This window comes from Pollicipes pollicipes, unplaced genomic scaffold, assembly GCF_011947565.3.
Source record: "Pollicipes pollicipes isolate AB1234 unplaced genomic scaffold, Ppol_2.1 Scaffold_4740;HRSCAF=5597_pilon_pilon_pilon, whole genome shotgun sequence".
Classification (NCBI taxonomy): Eukaryota; Metazoa; Arthropoda; class Thecostraca; order Pollicipedomorpha; family Pollicipedidae; genus Pollicipes; species Pollicipes pollicipes.
In genome coordinates this window covers 35,366,720-35,383,281 of record NW_023596545.1, presented here as the reverse complement: position 1 = coordinate 35,383,281, position 16,562 = coordinate 35,366,720, and the positions used below count along the sequence as shown (strand labels likewise).

The window sequence follows — 16,562 nt, the reverse complement described above, 5'->3', positions numbered from 1 at the left end:
GCTGGACGCCCTGCTGGCGGGCGGCCTGTGCGCGGGGCTGCTGGTGGCACTCTCCAGCACGCCGCACCCCGAGTCGCAGTCGGCGGCGGCGCGCCTGCTGTGCCAGCTGGCGCGCCAGCGGCCGGCCGTGCGCGCGCGCATCGCAGCCTCACTCAACAGCGCGCAGATGGCGCTGCTGCTGCACGACGACCAGCGCCTGGCGGCGGAACTGGATGTGCGCGAGGCGGCGCGCATCCGCCGCGCCGCCGGCTTCAGCTACCCCTGGGACGGCGGCCGTGCGACCGGAGGCGCGGAGGTGAGCGGCGAGCAGCAGGTGGAAGGGACGCCGGGGGAGGTGACAGCGGCAGAGGGGACGCCGGCAGAAGGGACACCGGCAAAAGGGACATCGGCAGAAGGGACACCGGCAAAAGGGACACCGGCAGAAGGGACACCGGCAAAAGGGACGCCGGCAGAAGGGACACCGGCAAAAGGGACGTCGGCAGATAGGACGCCAGCAGAAGGGACGCCAGCAGAAGCGACGCCGACAGAGGGGACGCCCAGAGAGGCAGGGTCTGTGCAGGGGACAGACGATGGGGACATCCGCGGTGAAGCAGCGTCCGCAGAGACGGTGGACGGTGGCAAGGTCACGTCACCGCCCGAGTCCGCAGGAAGATCGAGAGAGTCGAGCGCTGCCAGCAGCGAGAAGGTTGAGGTCAAGCCGAAATAACCATGTGACCTGAGGTGACTATATCCGTACATGAGGCCACAGTGAGCCGTTGCCGACAGATGGACTGGTGCATCGACGGTGACCAGCTGCGATCGCAACATCTGAAGCCTGCTGAACCAGCGTTTGATAGATCAGCGACTCCATTTGCTTCGGAATCCAGCCAAAACACGGCAGAGTCTTATGACGCAACAGCACGTGGCAAATGACAGGACTCTCTCAGACAGCAGGAGTGATCTGATTCACCGATGCATGACGAGTTTTGTGCTGTAGAGATAATAATTTATTTTCACACCCAATTTATCCGGTCTACGAGGGTATAAACGTAAATATGTCGAGGATGTTTGAACAGCAGGGACAAGGAAGGAAAGGAAAGCGCATCCTAAATGCACGCGGCGCCAGGCCTGCCCGCCGCCCAGGCCTTGCCAAGAGTGCCGACTGCTGCTACCGACGCCACTATCAGTTCGGCACAACGACGGTCTACATTAGTAACTCGTTACCTCCTGCAGAACCTGGCAAGATCCAAGCAGCTAGCAGTTCTTATGAATGTCTATTTTCGGGGAGATCACCGAAATTCACACAAAAGCAAGCTGACTGTAACAGTGAACAGATACACAATCGGTACTCAGCGACAGGCGCTCTGGGTTTGTCTTGCATTACCCGCTGTGCCAATACGGCATGATTGGCATACTTTTTCATCCATCTCAGCATTCACTACTGCGTATCTCCTACCGGCGACTGCATTTCACGTACGAGGCAATCCACGTTCCCTCCGATTACCCCGCACACGCGCTCCCCCACACCCGTCAAAGGCGAGGCACACTGCTGGAGCGCCACCCCGCCCGGCCGCCGGCCCTCTCCTCACCACCGGCGCACCGGCGGCCGCAAGTCTATCGACATACGCGCGCGTGCGTCCGTCAGCTGGCGGACACGCGCAGCCCGGCGGCGGCCAGCTGCTGCCGCTCGTCGTCCGTCACCGGCAGCGTCTGGAGCAGCGAGTCGGCCATCGCCGGCGCCGCCTCGAAGCCCATCTCGGCGGCGTATCGTGCGCACAGCTGCGGCGGGAGCGGCACGGGTGAGGACGGCGCCGGCACACATCGGGTCTCGGTGCATAGTCGCCGGAGGGTAGGGTAAGGTACGGGTCTGCGACAGTTCGCAAGGTGGATCATCGACGGTCGGCCGCAGCTGGAGCCGTGCGGGTGAGCTTTATGCAGGGAGCAATGCTGGGAGCGGGCATCACATCCGAGGCAGGGCGCATCGGAAACACAGCGGAGCTGATATTAAAATGTCCGGCACTGGCTGGTCTGGACCGGCTGGTCCGGCGATTAGTGGTCACGACAATCAACTGAATCATGGAGGGCACTAAGTCCCCACACAAGGTGCCGTCCAACGAAGGCAGCAAAAAAGCACCAGCGGCGATTAAGTCAAAACGAGAAATCCATGTCCGGAAGCAAGAGCGTAGTTTCACGCAAAATGAGTCGGTTGAAGAGCGGGGGGGGGGGGGGGGGAGGGGAGGGCTGCAGAGTGGAAAACTTAAGCCTCCCGAAAATATCCCAGAGATGATTTTCGCCCGGATTCGACCCACTTATTTCCCAAAGTTAGGGCGGGAGGGGGGGGGGGGAAATGAAACCCCTGAACTGAAAAGGAAACCACACTCCTCTACAAAAATACGATCATCATAAAACTAGTGAACGGGGCTGACGTCAGAAAGGCAGCAGGCCTATCTGCAGTGAGGCGAAAATGCCGTCGGTTATCCACCACCCACACTGGGTAGCGACATCACGCGGTGCTCTCAAACCCCGCCCGGCCCAGCCTCCCCTCCCCCCCCCCCTCTCCCACACACCCACACACGTCACTCCCTCCGCACGCGGCGGCCCTCACCACGCAGACGGGCGCCCTCTGGTTGACGAGCGCTACGTCGAACAGGCTCTGGACGGCGACGGCGTCCGGCACCCCGACGATGGCCGCCTGCTCGCGGTCCAGCTTGCGCAGCACGCTGGCCGCGCGCGAGATGTGGCCGGCCCGGGTCAGCACCAGCATCAGGTCCCCGAGCATGCCGGCCGCCCAGCTGGGGGTCAAGTCACGTCAGGTCACCACCGGCACCACGTCAGCAAACATGCTGACTTTAGCTGAGATTAGGTCCGTTCAGATCAGGCCAGATCAAACACGGTCAGCAACATCAGGTTCATCAGGTCCAATAATGCCAGCCATCCAGCTCAGGTTGTTTCGAGTCAGGTCAGCACCAGCATCACGTCGCCAAGCATACTTACTGTTGCCTGCAGTCAGGTCAGGCTCAAGGCAGAGCGGGAGCGGAGGCAAACTTCCTAATACAGACACACACACTGGTCGAAGGTGGTTCTGTGGTGCACACACGGAGAACCAATGCCACTGCCATATTATCTGGACTTCTTGCGAGGTGGCGTCCTTGAGGATTGGAGACCGGATAGGATGACTCACTGACTCCGACAACGGACTCCGGAGGAGGTCTCACCAAGCACGCACGCTCCAGCCGGCTAGCAGACAAACTGAGTATGGTCCACCACGGAGATCACCTTCATCACGGTTATCACGACCAGTCGCCTCTCACAGCGAGGCGTGACAGCAGCTCGGCGATGACAACGGCATCCCTCCCATCCCTCATCATCCCTCAGCAAACGGCTTTTCCAACACCATCACCAATAATCCACCTCTTCGGTGGCCATTGCCATTCACAAGCATCTGGCAAACTTGGGTGGCAAAACCACGACACGAACACCACGCTAACTCCACATACAGCACGCATAGACAGGAGACAATGTGGATACCCAGCCGACGACAACACAAGTGCAACACAAGCCACAGAAAGGAGTCGCGAGTCCCGCCCACCACCGCCATACCGCAGCGGTGCGGCGACGGCGAGCCCCGCCGGCTCTCACTGTATGCCGTCGGTCCTTGTGGTGCGCCGCTGCTCGACGCGCTCGAACAGGTCCCAGCCGACGGCGGCCAGCTGCCGCCGGGCCTCGTCCTCCTTGCCGGGGTTCAGCGCCAGCGCGCGCAGCAGCGCCTTCAGCAGGCTCTCGCGGTTGGTGAGTCCGAATGCCACCATGTCGGTCCACAGCTGCGGCAGGTACTCGACGGCGCCGCTCATACTGACCGCGTTCACCAGGCCCTGAGGGCGGCGGCAGAGCGGGCGGTGGTCACGGGGCGGCGGCAGAGCGGGCGGTGGTCACGGGGCGGCGGCAGAGCGGGCGGCAGAGCGGGCGGTGGTCACGGGGCGGCGGCAGAGCGGGCGGTGGTCACGGGGCGGCGGCAGAGCGGGCGGCAGAGCGGGCGGTGGTCACGGGGCAGCGGCAGAGCGGGCGGTGGTCGTGGGGCAGCGACAGGACCGGCGGCAGGCCGGACGGTGGTCACGGGGCAGCGACACAAGCGGGCGGGTAGAGTGGCAGAGAGCAGGCTTTAGTCACGGGGTGGTGGCAGGGAGGACGGTGGTCACGGGGAGCGCACCTCACGCCCAGGCCCGGGCGGCCGGGAGCGGACTGAGATTGTGTTAACCGCGGCGCTGACCGCGGTAACAGCACGCGACGCAGACGCGAAGTCCACAGACGAGCACGGAGCCTGCCTCGGAAAACGCCCCTTCAAACACCGGCGGGCCGGAGCACCAAGCCGAGCAAACACCGGGACGCATATGTCGACCCAGCCGCGGCCTCACCTCCATGATCCCCGGCTCCGGTGTGTAGACGTTGGGCACGAGCTTGTTGTAGAAGTTGGCCATGAAGTCCTCGATGGGCTCCGTGCCGTAGAGCAGTGCCAGCAGGTTGCGGTAGTAGACAGACTCCTTGTACGAGTCGCCGATCAGGTCGTAGTTTGAGCCGGTGTGCAGCAGTTCGTCCAGCCGCAGGGCCAGGTCACGGTCCTGCCAGGTCACCACGGAGGTCGCTACAGGCGGCACACGCCGCGATGGTCCGGGGCAAGACCGCTCGATTCTCAGCGGGGCGACACTCACATCTTCCGGACGTGAGTCGCGAACGGCGCAGAAGCCTGGTCACGCTCTGGGGGTGGGGTGGGGGTCTCGCCCCGGGAGACGTGCCGGCGGCACGGAGAGAGGGAGCCCCAGTCCCGTCCGACAGCTCCAGCCGCGCTCACTGCAGGCCCGCTTCTGCGGGCTGATTGCAGAACTCGCCGCAGATCCTGCAGTCAGTCAGCTGCTGCGGACTGAAGACATCACTTTCAAGCCAACGGGGTAAACAGAGCTCACAAGCGATGATTCCCCATTCCGCTGAACTTCACGACGACAGAATCTGCTGAAAGCCCTGCAGATCCCCCTGTTGCAGACGAGAGATACCACTTTTGAGCCTTTTACCCCACTTTGCGAGCCAGGGGACCTATATGCGGCAGTTCTAGTTCGCAACAACCCGCGGAGGCGGAATCTGCAGCGGATTCTACTCAGTCTGCAAAGTTTGGCCGGAACTTTAGGCCAAGAGCGGGTTTTCCATGGTTCCATGATGCATCCAAAAAACACTGATGAACACAGCGCTCGGTTTAGTTGACATTTGTCTGCAGAAGCTTGGCAAAATGTGAACGGCGATTGTGGCAGCTGTTGATGTCGCTACAGGCGGAACTGATTGGTGCAAGGCCGTCCAACTTACCTGCAGCTTGTTTCTGCAGATACCCATGGCCGTGGTGAAAAAGAATGTGTCCATGGGATGTTGGATGGTGAAAGTCTTGCCCTGAATCTCGTCCATGATCGTCTTAAGCAGATCAGTACTCGAAGCGCCTGCGAAATGTCATCGAGGAGGATACACCAGGTACGCCGAAATCATGGAAAGAGCATAAAACCTAAAAAAACACGAAACAAACACGGTGCTGTAGAATTCGAAGGAGTGGAATCATGCTCCGGGATAGCATGCATGTAATATACCTAATAATTAACATTTATAACACACACATAATAAAGCGCAATTCTATTTTGTTATCATATCCGTTTATGCATATACTGTATGCGTAATTCAATTGGCTGGCCCTCTGCTCCCATCAGAAGAGAACAACCACTTTCCCTCCCAGCAAACAACGCAGCGTAACGACTCAAGCCAGCAGACCTCCAACGAACGTCATCCCTCCGGTTTCAGCAGACGCGGACACAGACAGGCACTCAGTGAGGTCACTCACGATCCCGGTAGAAGACGGAGAGCAGGAAGTAGTAGGAGGCCAGCGTGGGCTGCACACCGAGCTGGCGGAACTCGCGCCACGTGGCCAACGCCACGTCCCGCGCGCGCCGCCACGAGCCCATAGTCCAGACGGCCTGCAAGACGGCCGAGAGCGTGGCCGCGCCCGGCCGCAGCCCCTGACCGGCCATCCGGCGCAGCATTCCCTGGGGCGGGGCAGGGGCGGTCAGCTAGGGCGGCTCGCACCACGACACAACGACGCGTTCTGGGTACTATCAGGTCAACATGGATTATTACCGTTTAGGGTCTTTCACACCTGGCGAGCTGACTGCGGGTTTCGCAACAGATTCTGCAGTTGTCAGCTGCTGCAGGCTAAAGGCATCAACTTTGAGCTCTTTTTACCAGCGGTTTGACGACCAGCGGGCTAAGAGATGGCACCTCCAGCCGGCAACAGCTGACGCAAGCAGAGCCTGCAGCGGATTCCACACACAGTTCATCCACCTTACATCAAGACCAAGCGGCGTGAGCCTCACCTCCACGTACTCCCACTGTTTCTCGGCGCTCTCCATGACGAAGCTGGCCACAGTGATCATGTAGTTGTACGTCTCCAGCTCCGGCTCGAAGCCCCGATTCTGCATCTCTTCCCAGAGCTGCTTGGCCCGATCAGCCTGACGGCAGAGGCGGCGACAGTGGCGCAGTTGTTAGCCGGGGACGCCCATCGCTGCAGCGGCGCGGTCAGATCGGATCACGCCCGGTCGCGTGGCCCCGGGACAGGCTGAGCGTGCCCGTCGGGTGGGCGGCAGCGAGCGAGAGGGCGGCGATGGAGCACACGGAGAGCGGCCGCCCCCTCGGTCAGCGTCGCGTCCGGGCCCCCCAGATCGGGGACAGCTGCGTACCATCACACTAGCCAACAGGTTGACCCCAGAAGTGAAAAGACAGTCACAAAAGCGCACCGCAGGCACCGAGTTGCACAATATCAAGCTACATCTCACATCTTTTATTTAAAACCGTACCGCGCACTCGACGTGCTGGGCAGAGAACTGGCCGATTTTACGGGTGCCCGCTTTTCATCAATGTGCTAAGTCACAGCTACAGCCAAACTGAACCATTTCCAGCCTTGCGCTCACAAGGTGAGACCAAAAGAAAACCGGGTAAGTTAGTTTCTCCTAATAACGCTAGTGCGCAGGCGGCCGTGCGGCCACGCTCAGCCGCGCGCGGCGATTGCCGCAGGCCGACAGCTGGCCGCCGCTGACCTGATAGAACTTGGTCATGCCCTTGATGAGCGTGTTGTAGGCGCGGCCGTCGAGCGGCTCCAAGGAGCGGAACACTTCCTCGGCCACGCCGTTGTCCCTGCGTGGGAGGCGAGGCGTCAGTCTCGCCGGGGTTGGCCGTGACTGGCCGGTCAGGGCAGAGTACCCGGCTCGTCCTCGGTCCACTCTCGGGGCTCGTCTCGCCACACAATGCGCGCGGTCAGTTCAGCTTGACCGCCGGTGGCAAGCGGGTTCGCCTGCGACGAAACGGACTGCCGAAATGCCAATGAGTCCCAAGAAAAATCAAGTCGCTTTAAATCAATCTAGATTCGTAAGCAAACGGACGCGCGTGGTCTTCAAGCGATATGAAACCAAAGGCCATTCGTGACGGATTGTGTACTGCTGTCACAAGCTGTGCAATGCCTGATGAGCAGACAGGCTCGGAAAACCCGAACCTTGGTAAGCATTTTGTTTTCATTTCGCTCCATTTTGACTGCACAAAAGACATCTTATAAAATCTAGTTTGATTTTAATTTCCTTTTGTTTCGTCTCGTCTACAACGATTTTGTTTCCGTAGTGTGTCAATGCACTAGACTATACGAAACGAAGAAATTACCCGGGAGTGTCAAACGCTTATCAGACGAGAAAAGATGCACATCATCAGCTTGACGGCGTGCGCCGAATTTCAACGATTACATCACTACATACAATGGACTGAGAGCGTCCGGCCGCGGAGCCTAAGTAACAACTTGTCTCAGTAACAACTCTGGCCTTATCAAAACCCGCTGAAAGCCCTACACGTCCCCACCATCCCCTCCCCCTCCCCCCTCCCCCCCCCCCCGCCACGGAGCGGCGAGCCGGCCGACTCACTTCCAGGTCTTGCGGGCCTTGTTGCCGGTGCCGGTGTTGCTGAACCAGCGTTCCTCTAGCCGCTCCTCGTCGAGTGTGTCCTCGCCGTTGTAGAAGCAGAGCAGCTCCAGCAGGGCCTGGCGAGTCTCCCGGCTCAGCTCTGGCGGTCAGGCGAGGGGGCGGGGGGCGGGCATCAGACAGACGGCACACCGTCAGCCGGGCACGGTCGCTCCGCCTCACAATAACGACATACCGGCAGACAGGCAACACAAATATATGCCATCTGCTAATATGTGTCAACAAGCCCTCCAGGCAGAGAATATGTCGAACACTGGGATTTAACACTTATCTCTCTCCCAATATTTTAATTCCGACTGCTCCATCAAAAGAAGGCCCTACCGCACCTCAGAGAGGGATCCTACCACGCCAGCGGTCACCTGCCCGCACTCACCCACGTTCTCCTTGGACAGCTTCTGGTAGACGGTGATGGCGTCGGAGACCCGGCCCTGCTCTATCACCTCCTGGAGCACCGCCTCGTCCGCCGCCGTGTTCTCGTCGTAGACGGGCCGCGGCGCGAACGTCTGCGACACGGGCACACCGTCGCTAGTGTGGGGCACGCGGGGAGGACTTGGGACCCCTAGCCCAGTAGTGCGCGGAGTGGGGACTGCGCATTAATCTAATCAGCTTCCATCTAGCCATCCTAACCACGATAGGGTCTTCGTCACTTTGTCGTTCTGGACGCTAGCGGAAGTGCCTACAACATGTTCAAGACGTACCATGTCATCACTGGGCACAATCACATCATGATGGAATAGATTACTAATACAAGACATCATCGGCCGGCGCCGCCACGACTTCGTGGGCCCGGCCCCTCTGTCCCCGCCGGGCCCGCGCGCCAGCGGAGACTGACCTCGGAGAACGGCTGCGCCACTTGGTGCTCGAACAGCTCGGCGTTGCGGTCGCGCACCCAGCGCGCGGCGTTGCGGCCCGCCTCGCGTGACAGGCTGAACATGCGCTTGTCCAGATTGGAGCCGGGCACCAGGTACGGGTCGTCGTGGAACTTGTAGTGGGTGCTCGTCACGTCCCGCCCCACGGTGGAGCTCAGCGCCTGGGCACGCGGGGCGACGGGGGTCGGTTGTCGGCGGCGACGGCGGCCGCGCCCGACTCTGACCGAGCACCACGTGCTGGCATGATGAGGGGATGATTCACACGAGCGTCGTCAGCGTTTCGTCGGGCAGTAATGGGTCACACTAGAAGCCAGTGCAGTGTACGTAGATGACGTTAGCTCTCTGAGAGTTGCAGTTCGCATATTCAGCAAACAAGAACTTCGCGTCCCATGAATCCAAGTCAGATATAGACATCTAGTTGTTGTAGAGCCCATGAAAATAAATTTGAACGGGTACTTGACAAAAAAAAACAACCCATCAAAGCCCCTGGACAGTTATCACACGGGTCTGATATACACTGTGCGTCCGATTTAAGTTCAATCCAGCTGTGACAATGTCCCTCAGATGAAGACCTCACCTTGAGTATATCGGTGGGTGACCTCTTCACATAATCGGGGATCACGATATCATCGGTCTGAGAATGAGCACCACCCTGACTGTCTGTCGAAACTGTTGTTTGGGATGATGTACAGTACCTTAGTCTCCTGTATCTGCAAACAAATGGTAGAAGTATTACACACATGCATGATAATTTTGGATGCTGGCAGGTAAGAAAATGGAGCCAGCTGCCTTTTAAGTGCAATTAGCTATCACTGAATACTTGAATACAGGCCATAAAATGACCTTAAATTTCACTATCAGCAATCCGCAACATACCAGGGGGCAGGAAAGGCTGGTTAGAATAACAAGCATATAGGGAAGAAAAATATAGACACCAAACACTCCAGCCTGAGATAATCCCTGTCGTTGGATCCCGTTGGGTCAGGACTGCCGACCATTCATTCCTAACTGAATTTTGTGGTCCCAATAATTGCTGAGATCTGGCATCAGCCCTCAACATGCGCTCGGGTGACGGGCCAAACTGACCCCCGCGAAGGTTTTCCGGAATGTTTCCGAACGCAGTTGAGTAGCAGATCGTTCGCCAACAAAAATTTAGATCTACCTTGTAAGGTCGCTGACCTATAGCATGCCAAAGTCGGGCCAGCGAAGGCAATTTCTCGAGAATCGTTCAATCTGATGCAACAACAGAATGTTAGATGAAGCCATACATCTTTGAGACGCTTTCCTAGGCAACACAAATATTGAATGAGCAAATTATGTTGACCTAAGGTTAGGTATGAAGGTCAGGCCAAGGTCAAAACCAACCTGTTTTATTGCTCTAGGGCATGCTGTATCAGACAGTTTCTGGTGATCATTCCGGATTTATTGATAGCAGGAACCCCATTATACATCTTCTGTGGACTTCTTAGAGGTCAGAATAGGCCATTGACCTAAAATGACCCAGGTCAACATTTCATTTCTCAGAACATACCATGTAGAGTAATCTTTTGTCACTTTTTCAAATGCAAAACTCAGATCAGTTTTTTATGAATTTAGTCACCATGACCTTTAAAAGGTCAAACAAGGTCATAGATTAGGATAGATTATGGCCTTAGATTAGGATATGACCTCTTGCTTACAAACAGTTATCTAGGTTTTGGGGACACTAGAGACCAACCTGACATTGGACCTTGTTTGACCTTACTTGAGCCAAAGGTCATGACCTAGGAACCTCAAATTTTGCCCTAAGTGAGTTCACATACAGGTCAACACACCCTATAACTTTGATGTCTCTAGCTTTCTTAGTTCTCAAGACCTCAGGGGAGGGGTCAAATTGACCCCCTTCCCTCACCTGAGCGAAGGGTGTCTAGCCGGCCAGCCGGGAGTGTGTTAAAAAGGTTCAAACATGTGTGGATCCATGGTTTACACCTGAGAGCATGTGAATGCCTGTATGCATCAACTCACATGTTTGTCCATGTCATTGTATGCTTTATCCAGTCAGAACATGCCAGTCATATGTTACCACCATAAAGGGTCCTCAAAATCTGGATTCAGTTCTGATCTATGTCCTTCAGATTCATCAGAACTTGGAGCTTTAATTGTTTCCATGGGGATGCAATGAGGGAGGTGACATATTGGTGAGATTGCAATGTTACTGGAAAAACTGGCTTGATCAGACAGCCTGTGAGCAAATGGTTATAATAACCTGCATAATCTGTATATGTGCTCCTCTAGTCAAGTTATCCAGTTGTGTTGCAGCTTGCTTATTGTCACTTGTTATAGCAGTACCAAAGAGTATAGCTTAAATGCCTTTCTTAAGTACATCAAACTAACTTGATCATGACATCATGATCAATATACCATTACATTGATATTGGAGTGATGTGAAAGCTTCAGTTTATGATGTTTTTACTCCAAAAAACACGACCTGACGTATCCTTGACCTCAAATGACTGAAAGGACATAATGCATGGGGTGCATAGTTTGATATCCTACCAGGGTTCTGCAGACATGGTGAGAACCACAACTTGACCTGAAAGTTTAGGCCTGGTTAACATCAGCACTATGCAGTTGGTTTACCTTGAACAAAAGCCTCTGGCCCTGATTCCACTGAATTTCAGCATCACCCTGCATGTATTTGAGGCCATCATTTGACCTGAAAAAATGATGCCAGTAATTAATAACATAGTGGTGCCAACAAAAATACCACCAATTAAGGGCCAACAAAAGCATAGCATGCAGAGCATCACATCTACCATCTTCCTGATATATAAGGCATTTCATTCAAGCATGTTCTGAAAATGGAAAGCTATTAAGCATCACATAATCTGAGCACAATATGCATTACCAGCCAGAAATTGTTTTACCATTACCAGAAAAAACAGTAGCAGAAGGCACTGATAAATGGTATGCAATGCAGCATAAACATGTGCATTTAAAAAGACACCAAGCACCAGGTGACATTGGCACCAAGTTCAAAAACACAAAAACCTTACACTGACATGATAAAATAACACTGATTAAGATGGAACTTGTCAGTCAACAGCACTATTTATATTTTACCATTTCATTTAACATAGTTTTCCTTTGGAACAGGAAAATGGGCAGCCCACCACCTTTGAATTGTAGCTTGCAGCTATTCCAGAGATGATCAAATAAATACTAGACCGGCGATATGCCGAACGCAAGATTTGGAAAATGGTCAAAGAAATCAACAGGGAGAATAAGAACCCCGTCAAAAAGAGCTTTCATATAGTGTCTGGTGTCCACTCCCAGGGATCCATTTGTTCAAAACGTGGGGACGAAATCGATATAAATAAAACAGACAATCACACACCAAGACATAAGACCATCAGCATAACACATCCCAAACCGCAGACCAGGAGCATTCGCATACCATGCGGCAGTTGCCCAAGACAATCTGCTGTATTGTTTGCTTTAATGCCACAGGTGCGCGAGGCTCGTAGCATATTCACAAATGCATCGTTGTATGGGATGACATAATAAAATACGAAAAGTATGATAACTTGGTTTTGGTAATGACCAATTTTTTCTGACGTAATTTATGTAATAAAATTCATACTTCATTGTATTTGCATTATTTTATTCTTGATATATGCCATAAGTTTGTAGCTTGTTTGAATTGCGTCATTTACTTACTTCGCCCGTAGCCATAAAGTTTGTTTAAGTTTTTTCTTTAGAATTGAGCCCCATTTGAACCAACAACGGTGGCCTCGGTCCGGAATGTGTTGTGTTGCGGTACTGCCGGGATTATCGCGGTCAGATTTGAGTGGGAGATGGGCGGGGAGTTAAGGGCGTAGTGCGAGGGATGCGGTAAAATCGCTATTCGACAGCATTTTTGGGCGGTGGGATAAGGTCAACAGGAGGATGTTAAATGGTATGCTGGGTGCCGACGTCGCCTGATGTATTTTACTGGAGGAGGACATCGGAACCCCGGAATTCACTGTATCGGCTGTATCGTTAACATAACTCATACGCGTAAGAACGTGGGGGAGGTCCGTGGATGCCACGGTACCCACACTTCTTGACAATCCGGGTTGTTAACACTGGCGAGGCATATAGAGAATTGACCCTGAAAGTGCTCTTGACACCCTCACATCCTGAGACGTTATTTACCAATGGACACTATGTTATATCCATTTCTGTGTTTCAGGCTTCTGATCTCAGACTGTCATTCAGAAAATGTGAATAATGACCACACTAGAGGCAGAAAGAATAGAGAAGTATGTCAAGGACAGGGAGCATCAAAATGATGTGGAAAGGGATTTGAAAGTTAATACTTGGAAGGATGTCTTTGCAAAAGTAAGTTAAATGGCATGTATTTGGTCTGGTGCTGTGGATACATGGCTTGGTACTTGTTGAGCTAGAGGACCATTGGCTCCTAAGTTGTGCTGAAAGTTAATCTTTTTTGTGTTCCAGTTAATGTGGGACACAATTTTAAAAGCACTTCCTCAGAACATGCATAAAAGCTGTGCAGAAGCTTCTTGTCACTGAAAGGACATTGTACTGGGGTGTGAATATCATCTTGTATTGCTTTCACTGTCTTGAGATCAGCAGTGGTGGTGTTGTCTCCCTTGTGCCAGCCCTGTCAAATGTGTTATTACATATATGCATCATGCTTCACTTGTCTCCAGAAATATTAATAGATGCTCTGTTGGTGAAGTATGAATAGTTGACTGGTGCACTTCCTCATCATGCCACACTATGCTGTCTAGACTGCAGTCCTGGGGTATAAACTTGCAACTCATGTGAGGATATTTGGCAGTGGTTTCCAAAATGGTGAGCTGATGTTGGGTTGGAGGGTCACCGAGATACAAGCTGATGTTGGATCGAGAAGATGATGAGCCGATGTTGGGAAGGAGGGTCGTGAGCGTGATGAGCTGATGTTGGGTTGGAGGGTCGTGAAGATGGTGAGATGATGTTGAGTCAGGAAATGATGAGCTGATATTGGTACTGAGGGTCGCAGACAGGAGGGTTGTGTTTGTGGGAGGGGGGGGGGGGGGATGGACAGCACCTGAGACAAGTGGACGCTGTTGCAGATGTTCCATTCAACACGTGACTTACTCTATTTCGCCGGTTTTTCCCTGGCTTCGTCTGTGAGGACGGGGCCTGGGTTTTCGACTCGAGTACACATCTCGGAAATTGGAGCAATGTTTGAGACCCATGTGAAACCTGATATGTTCCAAGAACTTGAGGATCAGCCGTTTTACCCTCAAAGACACAGACTATGATCGGATCCTCGTTTTTTTTCTTTGCTTTTCCCCTTCTTCCTTTCGTGTGATGATTGATGACCTTGATTCCTTTGACACGCGCCCGGGTGCCCGGTTGAATACTCTTCACTTCAGTGGGGCTGGGGTCAATTTGGCCCCCTGAGATCTCGGAAAAGAAGGTAGCTAGTAACGCCAAATTCACAGGGTGGGTTGGCCTTCACGTGAGCTCACTTGTGTGAAATTTGAGGTTCTTAGGTCATGACCTAGAGGCCAAATAAGGTCAAACAAGGTCAAATTCCAGTTTGGTGTCGTAAGTGTCTGCAAGCATCCTCATACAATCGCCGTGAAGCCAGATACCTGTTCTGAGCGAAAGGTCAAATGCTTTCAATTAGGGTCAGTGACCTTGGTTGACATTTGTAAGGTCAAGGTAACCAAATATCACGAGATCGTTCCTATGTTTCCATTGAAATACGCGTCAGGGATTAGGCCGGGCGGTATGTTACTAAAAAAGTTAACCGTGGTCGTGTTAGGTCAGTGACGTACTCTGACTTAAGAATTCCATTAAACATGTCTGTTACGTTCCCTGTCATTGATAAATGTGAAATGAGCACCAGAAGCTACCCAACAAACCAAGCTCTCGAGCAAAAAGCAGGCCAGTTTTGACCTCGGTCTGACCTGCCTACCGGACCCTGGGTCAATGGAATTGGTTGTATTTCTAAACTCAAATGGCTTATTGCCTAAGAACCTCTCTCGGATGTGCATGGCTCCGTCTAACGCTCTGCTGCACTACATTGAATGCTTCTTTCAAAAAGCCCTGTGCTGACAGCCACGGCCTGACTTTGACCTGCCATAGGTCAATGGCCTTGTAAGTTACATGTAATTTTTTACGTCAAAAGATCCACTATTCAATTCTCTACAGTGGTGCGAAGTTTGACGCGGCTACGCCGCGCCGTTCAGAGATCATTCTGGAAAACCTTCGGGATTCCTTTTGACTCCTAACCCCACCCAAGCGCGTGTTAAAGCGGTGTCTTGTAGCGCTTGCTTCATAGTATCATGCCAGGATGGAAACCTTCGTCAAAGGACCAAGCGGCACTTGGTCACGGATCATAATTTCTAGTAAACCGTAGAAATGTCTACAAGTTCATCAATTAACACATTGTTCGTGATGCTTCGCGGGATGAGTTCGAGGGATCACGCTAGCAAGGGATTACAGTTGACTGCGTTGGCGAACAGTACCAGTCGCGATCTTTGTGCTCGTGGTGAATGTACATGTCCACACAGATGTCTCAGCATGGGTGCAATTGACCTCGCTGGAAAACTCATTGAGAACTGCACGTAGACATGTGTTCCGTGCGAAAAGTAACTTGCAGTCGTGCTGAACCTGGGTCCTGTTAGCTGTAAACGTGATAAACGGCTGTAATCGTTCGGCGGATCAATCTAAGGATGTGGAGCTGAAGGCGGCCAGGTGCTCTGAACGAGTTTTAAAAAGTTTTGGTTGCTATCACGAACTTGGATTGACGTCATGGGTTTTCTCCGTCTGGAAAAATGCATTCTTCACTCCTCCGCTGTAAGATTATACTCATTTCGGCATGACCAGCCGCATTATGTTAATTTGAGAACCGCTGTGTGAGCCCAGGTGACAGCTGTGATCTATGTCTGAAAATCGAAATTTCTGACGGGAGATTTGATAGCTGTAAGACGTTTAAAAACCCCCATATGTTACTTTCTTGTATACGTACTCGATAAAATGTATTTTCTGGTTACATTGGGAGAAAGTATTTTAAACGAAATGTATAAATAGGACAATGAAGGAGTAAATGATATTCATAGTATGAATAGTACGGGCAAGGAATAAATGATAGTCGCCTGACATCCAGTAACGACCCTTGACATATACAAAAGCGAAAGATGAGTAGCACTGGTAATGCAGTGATAAGCGTCATTGATACAGTAGCAGGGACGCCACCAGAATTTGATGCTACGAAGGAGTGTGCTGGGGAAGGGGGGGGGGTCAGACGATGGTCAAAGAAGCCCATATTGTTATCCTGGGCTCAAACTTCTTATTTGGGTAAGGACCCATGGGAAAATGGTATACATGCCGCCAGCAGGCTTCACGGCACCTCCCCAGGGACGTGTGAAGAATTTCGCAATTGTGTGTGTGGGGGGGGGGGCACTATGTAAAGTTTTTCTTGAAAATCCTGCTTAGCGCACGGCAGGCGCGCGTGCATGCTATCGATTTACTTATTTTTAGCGTATTTTCGCTCATGTAGCAAACATGGCGCAAAATGGTAATGGTAGTCAGTGTGCGCTAGCACCTCAATCGTCGGCCATTTAAAATGCAATCGATTTTATACGATGGGGCACACACCTTTATGGACCACTACTTGAATGTAACCCCGCCT

At 53.2% G+C, this 16,562-nt stretch overlaps 1 protein-coding gene across 1 annotated transcript; it reads right to left on the bottom strand.

Moving 5' to 3' along the window:
• Nucleotides 1-1,656: 1,656 nt before the first annotated feature.
• On the bottom strand, nucleotides 1,657-12,322 carry LOC119099372 (protein PTCD3 homolog, mitochondrial; the record flags this gene model as incomplete). Its single annotated transcript, XM_037222508.1, has 14 exons — nucleotides 12,267-12,322; nucleotides 11,510-11,585; nucleotides 9,468-9,600; nucleotides 8,854-9,051; nucleotides 8,395-8,524; nucleotides 7,965-8,103; nucleotides 7,098-7,194; nucleotides 6,378-6,512; nucleotides 5,849-6,050; nucleotides 5,329-5,456; nucleotides 4,392-4,595; nucleotides 3,619-3,851; nucleotides 2,585-2,771; nucleotides 1,657-1,758 (listed from the first exon to the last, which is right to left on the bottom strand). Coding segments are annotated over exons 1-14 (2,016 nt in total), but the record flags the coding sequence as incomplete, so codon positions are not given.
• Nucleotides 12,323-16,562: the final 4,240 nt, after the last annotated feature.